The sequence below is a fragment of the Cydia amplana genome, chromosome 19 (assembly GCF_948474715.1).
Source record: "Cydia amplana chromosome 19, ilCydAmpl1.1, whole genome shotgun sequence".
Taxonomy (NCBI): Eukaryota; Metazoa; Arthropoda; class Insecta; order Lepidoptera; family Tortricidae; genus Cydia; species Cydia amplana.
The window spans coordinates 13,271,284-13,283,969 of record NC_086087.1 but is presented as its reverse complement, the minus strand read 5'-3'; the positions used below and the strand labels follow the sequence as shown (position 1 = coordinate 13,283,969).

The 12,686-nt window shown below is 38.1% G+C and overlaps 2 protein-coding genes across 2 annotated transcripts; one reads left to right on the top strand and one right to left on the bottom strand.

The window, feature by feature from the left end:
- Nucleotides 1–3,130: 3,130 nt before the first annotated feature.
- LOC134657336 (vacuolar protein sorting-associated protein 29) lies at nt 3,131–5,877 on the bottom strand. The gene is made up of 4 exons (XM_063512911.1): nt 5,724–5,877; nt 5,149–5,340; nt 4,550–4,785; nt 3,131–3,262 (listed from the first exon to the last, which is right to left on the bottom strand). The coding sequence occupies exons 1-4, from the start codon at nt 5,724–5,726 to the stop codon at nt 3,145–3,147; spliced, it is 549 nt and encodes a 182-aa protein (XP_063368981.1). The 5' UTR covers nt 5,727–5,877; the 3' UTR covers nt 3,131–3,144.
- Nucleotides 5,878–6,606: 729 nt separating this feature from the next.
- LOC134657333 (egalitarian protein homolog) lies at nt 6,607–11,029 on the top strand. Its single transcript, XM_063512907.1, has one exon. The coding sequence runs from the start codon at nt 6,728–6,730 to the stop codon at nt 9,290–9,292; it is 2,565 nt and encodes an 854-aa protein (XP_063368977.1). The 5' UTR covers nt 6,607–6,727; the 3' UTR covers nt 9,293–11,029.
- The last annotated feature ends 1,657 nt before the right edge of the window (nt 11,030–12,686 follow it).

Genomic DNA, 12,686 nt, shown 5'->3' with positions numbered 1-12,686 from the left:
CGCTCCGATATATCTGATTTCGACTGTACAACAGAAAACCGTGCCCGCAAAATCTGGAAGTCACGTCAAGCAAATGATAATGTTTATGAGCTAGGTAGATTATATGAGAATTTGACAGTTCAGTACAAATTTCGCGCCATAGCTCTTGTTTCGACCTAATAGGTAGGGTTGCCAGATGGTCGGGATTCGGCGGGATTCTCCCGATTTTTAGCATGTGTTCCCGATTCCCGACAAAGTGGAAATTGTCCCGAAAAACAGCTGCACGTTATAAAACTATAATTTCAAGTTCCGAACTGTCGTCGAGCGAGCGAGCGACCCGTGTGGAGCGCGTCAGCGTTATAAAAACGTCTAATGGGCAGAGCAGCTGACGTAGTGCCAATAATGTAAAATATCGTTGTTTTTAATACAATTAATTTAATTTGAACTGTTTTTTTCCCGATTTAAGTCTCAAAATCTCGAAAATTTGATATTTTTTCCCGATAATAGCGCCTTTCGATCTGGCAACCCTACCTATAGGTAGGTAAGTGCCCCGACCTCGGGTAGGTAATAAGAAGGTAGGTAGTAGGTACGAGTATTTCTGTAGAGAGCCAAACCTGCAGTTATATTTTCGTCAATTGAATGAGTGATGACAGGATATTACCGATCATCGGGACCCTACGTGTGCTAGTAGGTACCTAGAGTTCAAAGTCACGACTAGTTGATAGCTGTTTGTCTGCTAGACAACCACTTATTTCTAGTGCATATAAAAGCAAAATAAAATAATGGTTATTTGTAAAATGTATTTTATTATGAACATACGTAGATAGTATCCAAAGTTAAATAATAATCTTACCTATATACATACACTTTGTATAAATTAACCCTCCAATGTATTAGTTACCATTCCTAAGGAACTGAAAACAATCAAATGTTTTACCTACCTTTTCAACATAGTTCAACCTAGCTCAAAAATTGCTTTAATAAAAAATAAATAATGCTACTATAGAATTTACCTACTATGCCGATGTAGATTTATAAAAATCATACTTATGCCAAAATTACAATTCAAAAAGAAAGAGTAGAAATTAAAATAAAGAGGAACTAAAAAAATTGTCTACAGTACACCAACACACCAGGGTGCCTAGCCAAGATGCCAATCGTTTGCGCTACGACAGCGAAACGCTGTCTCTATCTATATGTAAGAGTGATAGAGAAACAGAAAGCGTTTCGCTATCGTAGCTCAAACGATTGGCATATTGGTTAGGCCCCCATATCATAAACGTAGACGTGGATATTAGCGGTCGGGCTCCCATACTAAATTAGTCCGAGAGCCTTGCCTATATTGCCTTATGTGACAATCCATCTTGTAGTTGAGGATATATGTAACCACAAAGTAGATAGCCCTCTACTGACATTTGTAGTACCTATTTATACATATGGAATAGTTTCTCTTAAAACGTTACAATACACTAAACTGACATTCAGAATTAGAAAAAGTTGTAGGACCGTGAGACTCGAACATATTAAAATTATTACAACACATTCACTGCCAACGTGCGCTACGCTTGTTGCCGATAACACGTAATTTCCGGATTGTAGCGGAAAGCACCTACGAACAGAGAACGCAGCAAATGTGTTAAACGGTTTACTTACATAATAGGGTATTTGACTACTAGTCAAATCAGTTTCTTTTTTCGAACTGTCAAAACGATTTTGCTACTATGGAATTTATATGAAACACTAGCATGTGACGTCACAATCAAATAACCTACTCTTTATAGTTTTATATGAATTTGAAATTATGTCTAAAATAACTGCTGTCTACGTTTCTCTATTAATCTTCTGTACTGGTGCTTTATTTCATGCATGGTGTAAAATAATTTATTTTAAATACAGTCAAATACCCTATTTAAGTCATAAATTCATAATACCGACGTGAACTGCGGGCCGAGCGGGATTGTCAGGAGATATTTCATCTAAAATAATGTAAGTAACCCCTTTTATAATAATTTTAACATGTGCTATCATTTTACTGGTTCTAATTCTGTATATCACTGGGTGGATCAACTATTTCTTGTTGTTATTCTGTCCGGTCAGCCAAGAGACAATAGTAGTATAGTTTCTTAGAAGACATTGACTACCACTTTCTTCTGACACGCTTGGCAACCCTCAATGGAAAGGGTTTATAAGTTTCACAAAAAAACCGGCCAAGTGCGAGTCGGGCTCGCACACGGAGGGTTCCGCACCATCAACAAAAAATAGAGCAAAACAAGCAAAAAAACGGTCACCCATCCAAGTACTGACCCCGCCCGACGTTGCTTAACTTCGGTCAAAAATCACGTTTGTTGTATGGGAGCCCCACTTAAATCTTTATATTATTCTGTTTTTAGTATTTGTTGTTATAGCGGCAACAGAAATACATCATATATGAAAATTTCAACTGTCTAGCTATCACGGTTCGTGAGATACAGCCTGGTGACAGACGGACGGACGGACGGACAGCGGAGTCTTAGTAATAGGGTCCCGTTTTTACCCTTTGAGTACGGAGCCCTAAAAAGCGTGTTTAACACCTGATTTTTAGGCATATAAATTCTCTAAAGAGTGACCCAGGGGAACGTAACCATGGCAACGAGTGACAAGAAAAAGTTGGTTCACCCGTATAATAGATTTATGCTTATTAATATCAGGGATGTTGCGGATGCAGATTTTTTGACATCCGCGGACGCGGATGCGGATGCGGATTTTTAAAGGCTCACATCCGCGGATGCGAATGCGGATGCGGATGTCAAGATTAGGTACTTAGAAAACGTCAAATATTACATTTTTAGTATTTTTTAATTAAAAAAACCAAACGTTTAGTATTTTTTAATTAAAAAAACCAAACGTTTAGTATTTGAGCAAGAATATAGGTGCGTTATATTTAATAAACAGTAACTTCGCCGACTTTTCCGGATCTAGACGATTTCGTTATAGGTAATGACGAAATTACCTAGCACTTACGCCGCCGCTAAGACGTTCCTGTACCGACTTGTTCAACATCCGCATCCGCATAAGCTCCGCATCGATTTTATGCGGATGCGGATGCGGATGTTGAAAATAATGCGGATGTTCCGCGGTTGCGGATGCGGATGCGGATGTTCGCAACATCCCTGATTAATATGTAGACTACGCCTTTTTGTATTCGATCCTCTCAACTTTCACCTCGTCTCCGAGCAGCTTGTAGACATATGTGACCACGGTCGAGCTCTGGATGTCCATTAGCACGAATGACGGTGTTGGGTTCCTGTAACAATCATCGAATCATCAGTCATGTGTTAACAAAAATATCTGGAAAAGCTCGGAGAACATAATTATAAAAACTTACATTTATTTCAGTGTTCCACCCTTGCTAAGCGGATGAATTTTGGATATGACGTAGATAAGACGTTAGTACATATTTAAAAAAACCGGCCAAGTGCGAGTCGGACTCGCGCACGGAGGGTTCCGCGCCATCAACAAAAAATAGAGCAAAACAAGCAAAAAAACGGTCACCCATTCAAGTACTGACCCCGCCCGACGTTGCTTAACTTCGGTCAAAAATCACGTTTGTTGTATGGGAGCCCCACTTAAATCTTTATATTATTCTGTTTTTAGTATTTGTTGTTATAGCGGCAACAGAAATACATCATCTGTGAAAATTTCAACTGTCTAGCTATCACGGTTCGTGAGATACAGCCTGGTGACAGACGGACGGACGGACGGACGGACGGACGGATGGACGGACGGACAGCGGAGTCTTAGTAATAGGGTCCCGTTTTTACCCTTTGGGTACGGAACCCTAAAATTATGGTTAATGTGCCAAGACTGGAAGTCATTATACAGGGTGTTACAAATTTTATTTTGAATTATTTTTTTACAAAGGGATGAGAGAGAGCTATTTTTTTCCAACAATGGCCTTTAGTTCCAATAATATTTGAGCAAAATTGGGGATTCGTCCGTCTCATAGATTTGGAGGAAAAAAATAAAATAGTTTTGGGGTTTTATCGGGTATTGTGAACCCCCAGGGGGTCGCAGGGGGTTGAGACTTTGTGCAGAGTATTATCTTCTTAAAAGGCATTGATTGGTTATAGTTTCGAACCAAAAGCTTATAATTATAGTTATGTAGCTATTTATTGTAAAAATGTTTATGTACATACGCCATACGATTAAATAAGCATAAAATTAGCATAAATGGAGCAAAATTGTAACACTCTGGCACCCTAGAGGGCATAAAAGAAACAGAGGCAGGCAATTTAAAAGATGGTCCGATGAAATTGAAGACATGGCTAGAGGCACAAAAACAAAAACATGGACCAGATTAGTTCATAATAAGGAAGAGCGGAGAAGATTGGGGAAGGCCTTTGCCCGAAGGCACACAGAATCAGTTACCATAGTAAATTAAGGAAAACTGTAGATATAATTAAAAAAAAAAAAAAAAAGTATTCTGAAATAAGGCTATAAATAAATAAACAAAAAAGCTATTTATTGTAAAAATGTTTATGTACATACGCCATACGATTAAATAAGCATAAAATTCAATACAATGCAATACCTGAACAGTGGACTGTAAGCTCCAGTAGCGGACCCCGGATTGATATAAAACTTGTTTTCATGCTCATATGCCTCGAACCGGTGCGTGTGTCCAGAAATCAGGATGTCAACATCTAGCTGCCTCTGTACGAGTGCGAGGGACTCTTCGTCACCCCAGGGGACTACCTGGTGTCCGTGGACCAGGCCGATGCGGAACTGGCCAACGGTTATGACTTTTTGTTCTGGGTACGTGGAGTTCTGGAAAATGGTGGATAAAATATGAATTTGTAAACAAATAACTGGTAACCAAGTTAATTTTTATCAGAGGAATTTTTTTATTGAAGATAATTCACATACAATTTATGATTTAATTTATTTAACATGTTGAAAATAGGTAATGGCAAAACAAAACTTACAGGAATTCAGGAATTTTACAAACTTCTTTTAAATACCTACTGTTTATTCTTTAACAACCAAAACAGACTGGCAATTACTTCATGTCAATTTTGTTTCTTAGGTAAGTTAATCTACAAGGAACAGATTTTTATTAAGTTGAAGCCTCTATCACTTGCATCTAATTTAGTGTAAATCACGCTTTACTATACAATAAAAATCATTTACCTCATCAAAATCTCCTCTAACCACATGCACATCACTGGCCAGCGTCTTCAAATAGTCATAGGACTCCTTAGTGCAGAGGTTGCCAGTACACAGGATGTGCTGGATGCGGCCTGGCAGCAGTAGCTTCTTGAACTTCGGCGGGAGGCTGCCGGTACGGTGCGGGATGTGTAAGTCACCGAGGACTAGCACCAACTGGAATTTACACAATAGGCTTTTAAAAACTGAGTTTTTGAAACTAGGTATTTGTACTGGGACTACTGGGTAATGTTTAAGTAGACATAAAAAAACACTTTAATCTAAAAGTAAACATCAGCTTGAGTTGTTTTGAAGAAAATACATCTAAAGGTTTGTTTTTGCGGTTGACAATACCGCCCACAAAATGTTATATAGCACCTCAAATCACTATCACTATTTTGCATGGAGTAAACATGTTACGCCAAAATAATGTGTTATAACAGTAAGTACCATCCGTCTCGAGTTAGAACATCAAGAAACTTACTCGTAAATGCCACAGATCTTTGAGAAATTTGAGAAAAACGCGAATCAGATACAAAGCCCTGCAAACGTGAACTTACCATTTTGATAGCTTAGGAAGAAGCTGGGATAAACTACTAATCGAAAATTAAGCTTAGTTATCTATAAATTAATTGAATTACAATGTTATACCCTAGTTAATAACACTGAAAACTAATGAATCTAAATCATCGAAATTGATGCAAGTATATTTGACATTTCATTTACTTTTGCGTTTCGTTCGTCATAAGTTACTTTTTAAAAGTGAAAATCACAGCAAGAAGACTTTGTGTTTACTTAAGTTAATATTAAAGATAAATAAATATTTAGATATATATAATAAATATAACAATAAAAATGACTAAAATTTATAATTTTATTAAATACGCTGAATTTTTAAAATAAAAAATATTTCTCTATTTCGTCTATTCCTGTAATGTTGCTATAGTAGAAAAAAGTCTATTAGTGATGGGTATTAAGTAAGACGGGGGGTCGTTAATACTGATAATTTTATTATAATTATTGTGAAAACACATTCTTATTGGAATTATGAAATAGTTTGCATTCTTTGAAATTAGAAAGTTTGCGGAGCAATTACATATATACTTGGTCAACCAGATCTTGACAGTAGAAAAAGGCGGCAAATTTGAAAAATGTAGGCGCGAAGGGATATCGTCCCATAGAAAATTTGAATTTCGCGCCTTTTTTTACTGACAAGATTTGGTTGACCAGCTGTATATTATGTTTAATTAATTTACCTTTAAATAAACGTTTCTTAATTAAATGTTACATTTTAGCTCTGTAACATAAAGCATACGTGAGTTTTCATTAAGTTTTATATTTAATTATTTATATTTACTAACATTGCCTTGCCGCCAATTTGTTTCCAAAGTGATTTGGGGAGCCATCATATAGTAACTGGCAATGATAGCGACTTCTCTTTCCGCTCTATTGTTTATGGATAGTTGACCTGCCTGCGCGAGAAAGAAAAATTTCATGGTGTTGTGGGTGACACATATACGTAGAAAAAGTTTAGAGTAAGAAAATTGGCACCAACTGCAGGGAAATGGAATCAATGGAATATGAGCTGGCCAGAAACCTCACTCTGTTGTTTTTCGTGGAACGCCTGCTCGATAAAGGCGAGCCGAGAACGTTGCACGATCTGTCCTGTCAGTTTGGTGCCAAGGGGTTCACTAAGGAGATGCGTCAGATCGCTGGCGGGTCGCAGTCGGGGCTAAAGAAGTTCCTGGCTCAGTACCCGGCGTTGTTCAACATAGACGGGGACTATGTCGATATCAACACGTTCCAGAAGCATCTGAGCGGGGCTGGCGTGGGATCCAACAACGACTACATCGAGGAGGCGAAGGAGTACTTCGCCAGTAAGATGATCCAGTACGGAGAGGGTACGGAGGTGCCGATCAAGAGCCTGCTCGGCCACCGCTCGCAGGCGTCGCCGCAGGTACGTCACATCTCCGGGCAGCGCATCAAGGAGTTCAAAGACTTCTTGCTGAAGCACCCGGACACCTTCCAGATCATCGAGGATAACGTCGTTCTAGTCAGTGAGAACCACAGGCGCGGCAACACTTGCAGCAACTCTGAGCAGTTCCACAACTTACCCGTTGCTCACATAAACACAGACACAGCACAGCAGCTGCTCGATTATGTTGCTCAATGTATTGAAGCGAAAGGTCCAGTTATGGTGGACCAATTGTTTCATCTTATTGTATCAAGGTTCCCGCAGGAATACTGGTATCAAGTATTCAAATCGCCGGCAGACTTGAATGCCTTTTTGAAACTGTTTTCTGATAGCTTCCATGTGCAATCCAACCTTGTCACATTAATTAGCAAACCAAAAATACCTGTAATGTATCTAAATGCAAAAGCAAAATCAAAGACTGAATCACCAAAGCCTTTGGCTGAGGAGAAGCCTGTATCCCCCGCTCCGCCTACTGTAGTGAGTCCGACCCCTTCAGACGGCCACCAGAGCCCTGCAAATAGAATACTCAGTCCTGTCGAATCTCCCCGAGGTCCTCATCCTCAAGCTAACATTGCTAACCAGACTTTGAAGCAAAGGATAAATTCAATTGTTATTAAGAATTTAGCAGAAAATATGGTGCGAGACAGAGTGAACAACCACTTAAATGCCCGCAGTTCAGAAGAGACTAACGGTACTCCGAGCATAAGGAGTAATTTGATGGGCGAAGCTTGGAGGCAGAAAGTTCTTCAATGTACGACAGTTATAGCTAGTGTCAGAGAGTGTGCTACTTTAATGGACAGCATCATGAACCCTAAACGCAGCACAAAAAGTATTGTCTCTTTTGACTGCGAAGGCATCAACTTGGGACTGAAAGGTGTGTTGACTCTCTGTCAAATTGCTACTATAAATGGTGAAGTATATATTCTAGATATAATGGCCTGCCCAGGCATGGTTGTTGAAGGCAAAATTAAGGATCTTCTGGAAAGCGAAAATGTAATCAAAATTATACATGATTGTAGGAATGACTCAGTCAATTTGCACAATCAGTTTGAGATCACTTTGAAGAATGTATTTGATACACAGGCAGCTCATGCGGTGCTGCAGTTGCAACAGCAAGGTGTACCTGTTTACAAAGTTAAGAATCTGTCTCTAAATGCTCTGTGTGAACTCTACAATGCTCCGATGAACCCGATGAAGGAACAATTGAAGAATGTTTACCGCAGAGATCAGCGCTATTGGGCTAGGCGCCCATTATCTAAAGACATGATCATTTATGCCGCCTCTGATGTTCTGTCCCTGGTAAACCCTGCCATTTATGCCTACATGTCCTCAAATATCCGGTCTGACAACCAGCAACTTTTTGAAGAACTGAGCAATGAGCAAGTCTTCATGCACATCCAACCTACAGAAGTGAAATTGAGGAAAAGGCAAAGAAAAATCAACACCGAAGTTGGGGAGTTGAAGCAAAAACTTGCTGAGACCACTAAGAATATTGTTCTCAGTAACCGAGAAATCAGATTATTAAGATATTTAGAGCTGACTGAAGAAGAGAAAGAGAAGCTAAAGGGTTGTCATAAAATATCAAAGAAGCTGGAGAAACTTGAGGCCATAGGGCAAGAAAAGGATTCTGATTCTGAAGATGATGAAAGAGAGAATGAAATGGCTAGTCTAGAGTCTAACCCTTCTGATTCTATCTCATCTCCTCACTCCACTCAGCCTCCCAGCCTGACTGAATCCATGCAAATGATGGACGAAATTTTATCAGATACAAACATGGACAAGGTTGAAAAGATTAATCGCCTGGAGGCCATCTTATCTGCCGTAGCGCCGCTGAGTGGCGAGTTAGAGGATAAATTCTCTCAAACCATGGAACAAACACTGCCACTGCTCAAGAACAAAGACTGGTCCAATCTTAGCCAGATCTTGAACATTGGGGAGCCGGACAGGAAGAATTGTTCATGTAGATGCCATAACTCCTCTTACGACGACAAATGTAATGATCTCAACCAGACTAAGAAGGCGGAGGTTGGCTCTCAAACCCTCAGCACCGGAGACATCGTCATCACGAGGATCCACTTCAGGGAAGAGGACAAGGTTAACGAGAGAATCCTGGACGCGTCCCCGGTCAGCAAACGGGGTATCAACATGTCCTGATAGCCCAGCACTTCCAATCGGTGCCACTTGTGTTTCGGAATTCTCATGTGATCACGTCAATTTTTTATGTAGTTGTTTAAGTTTGAAAGTTATTTATATTTATGGTGTAGCCGCGCTAGTGTGCGAGATAGAATAAATTAAGTATAGTTGTGGGTCGCATCGCGCCGGGCGAGCGACCGCCTACGCTGGATGCTCATTTGAGCGGAGAACGTGCATTCGAATAAATGCAACAGTAATTCGCATAATAAAACAGCTACCAATGCCTCATCTCCATCTCGGACGCGATACCTTTTTATATTTCTTTATTTATGCTGGCTATTGCCTGGTAAGAACCGAACTTATATGTGATAGATTTCAAGGCCTTTTGTTTTCGAGCTATTTAAATTGTAAATAAGATCAATTTCACGATGCGTCAGCACGATATGATGGATCACTGATATAGATCGACATGTACATACACGTTATTTATTATTACATCTTTACCTAATGTTTTCGTAGTAGCTTCGTTGTTACTGAAATCTATATCAAATCAAAAATGGCAATAATAGTTATACAATAAAGCCCTTTATTGTAATATACTTCGAAATACTGTTTAGATTTAAGTATTTTAACCGTGTTTAAATATATGAGGTTTAGGGATTAGTGTTATTGAAGGAGATTTTATAAAGTAGTGTGGAGAGTGGTGCTTGGAAAAACTTAATTTTAATAATTAGAAGCAGAGCGCCTCAGCGCAAGTAGGAAGTAATGTTGTAGATATTCACAATTAATTTATGTGAGGACTGAAGTAGATATCAACTTTGTTTAAAGTAGGTAATTCTTTGTGCCTTCGAGTCATATCCAACGATTGCCTTGTGAATTTTTACGTACTTTTTATACCTCAATTAAATGTAACACAAAGTTCCGAGCAAGACACTAACTAGAATATTGTGATAGGGAAATTTTACAGCTAATAAGAAGTTTTTAAATCTGTAGAATATGTAGCAGATTTTGATCTATTGTACTCTGGTATTTATTGCTTTCTATCATATACCTTTTACGGGATAACTTAATCAGTTGTAATCAAATGTGTTAAGCATGTTAAACCATTTCGAATAGTTTATTTTTGTTGCTATGAAAAGTTGAATAAGTGATATTTTATGCTTACTGCTTTGTAGCGCAATTTCTTTTTACTCCCCCATGTATTATAATAATCAGTATTGTTTCCAAAATCGTACAATCATAGCATTATTCTTAGGTTCGTATTATTTTGCATTTACTAAGATTGTGCGACGATTTTAGAGGAACATAAAATAAATTATTGTTAGGTACTTTGTACTTGCATATCAAAATTTATTTCTTAAATTATTTTCGGCCATAATAATATGATTGCATAATATGAACTAAATTTTATGGTGAATGTTTAGGCCATTATGAAATTACCTTATTTATTCCAAGAGTCATTTTGTCATTTTAATTGTGCCTTAGACTCGGCACAGGTTAGAGAAATATAGATTTACATACTTACATTTTTGTATCGTATCGTAAGGTGTTTTTTCAGTGCCACTAAATATTTTATTAAGTTTTTTGTTAGTCAACATAAGCCTAACAATCTCCCATTTCTAACAAAGGAATTGTTAAGAATTTAGTATTTGTGATTACAGAGTTGTGTTAACTGACAGTTTCTGTAATTTGTGGCAAATTCAAGTTTACTAATTTGCACACTGTTCATGTTTAATAAATAAAAAGTTGTAACATAAAGATGTTGTATTATTCATAATCAGTTTACATATTTAACTCTACTTATACTACTTTTACTTTGCCAATTAGCCAAAAATGTTTCTGCTATTTTCTGCTAAATTGACCGTATCGATATCTTTAGATATCGACTATAATACTGTTCCTTAATAGAAATTGCGTGGTCTTGTATTTACAGTGATCAGTAGGTACAGTCGGTCAAAAATGTGGTCTACCACCCTACGGTTGAGGTTCGTTTGAACGTCATGAGACAACAAGGTCGATTTACTATAAACTCCGTTAGAATAGTCAACCTTAGCGATCGTTAGATCTACTTAGCAGAAACTTTTGTCAAAACTGGTAGACCACTTTCTTGGCTCACTGTACCTATATCACTCATTGCAAGCCTGGTCAAGTGCTCATCGTGGAACCATGTCATTTTCAAATTGAAAAAGCGGCTAAGTGCGTGTCGGACTCGCCCATGAAGGGTTCCGTATTTCGGGGATTTATGACGTATTAAAAAAAAACTACTTACTAGATCTCGTTCAAACCAATTTTCGGTGGAAGTTTGCATGGTAATGTACATCATATATTTTTTTTACTTTTATCATTCTCTTATTTTAGAAGTTACAGGGGGGGACACACATTTTACCACTTTGGAAGTGTCTCGCGCAAACTCTTCAGTTTAGATAAAAATGATATTAGAAACCTCAATATCATTTTTGAAGACCTATCCATAGATACCCCACACGTATGGGTTTGATGAAAAAAATTTTTTGAGTTTCAGTTCTAAGTATGGAGAACCCCCAAAATTTATTGTTTTTTTTTTCTATTTTTGTGTGAAAATCTTAAATGCTGCTCACAGAATACATCTACTTACCAAGTTTCAACAGTATAGTTCTTATAGTTTCGGAAAAAAGTGGCTGTGACATACGGACGGACGGACAGACATGACGAATCCATAAGGGTTCCGTTTTTTGCCATTTGGCTACGTAACCCTAAAAAGGACCGATAGTGATTTGTAGGTACCTATCGTCGTCCTAGTTCCATTATAGTAGTCCGAAATAATAACAACGTGATATGAAGTCGGGGGTCAAATTATGATGGTTCAATAATGCTGAACGTTTTTAAAACCTGCTTCTTCGCCTCCAATTGGCCGCCACAATCCACAATTATTATAAGGATCACATGGTAGGGCACCTTACTTCTTTGGTTAATGATTTTATACATATATTTAATTAATTACCAGCCAGCATCACATTATTTAGCAGCGTAGGTATTTCAAATATCGACTTTATGCTGTTCGCGTTAAGATAGAAAATCAAATGTGTAAGTCTATTCGTTTTTATCACGTCGACTAATATTACCTGATCTCTCGATTCATAATAACTATACACATTACACAATCAGAGACCAACATGAATACTATTCGTTCTAACGTTGTGAATGACGATTGTCTTCAGCACCTAATGGAATACCCGTGATCGTACTCTACATTCAATAATTACTGCAATTAATAGAGTATGTTTACCTTCCATATTAATCGAGGCGTTACAGTCACTAGTGTAAATGTTGCGACATGGACGCCCACTGTCCCATATTCAGCCCACTTCGACGTTCGTAAACGTGGCCTAAATACCTACCGCAGTCTTTACGCTACTCATAAAAATAATTATTGCTG

Bases quoted from the DNA above. Each gene is read 5' to 3' on its own strand.
- LOC134657336 (XM_063512911.1), bottom strand. The intron at 4,786-5,148 runs GTAAATGATTTT...ACCATTTTCCAG, and splicing joins TTAGAGGAGATTTTGATGAG to AACTCCACGTACCCAGAACA. The intron at 3,263-4,549 runs GTATTGCATTGT...TGATTGTTACAG, and splicing joins GCTTACAGTCCACTGTTCAG to GAACCCAACACCGTCATTCG.
- LOC134657333 (XM_063512907.1), top strand. From the start codon at position 6,728: ATGGAATCAATGGAATATGAGCTGGCCAGAAACCTCACTCTGTTGTTT.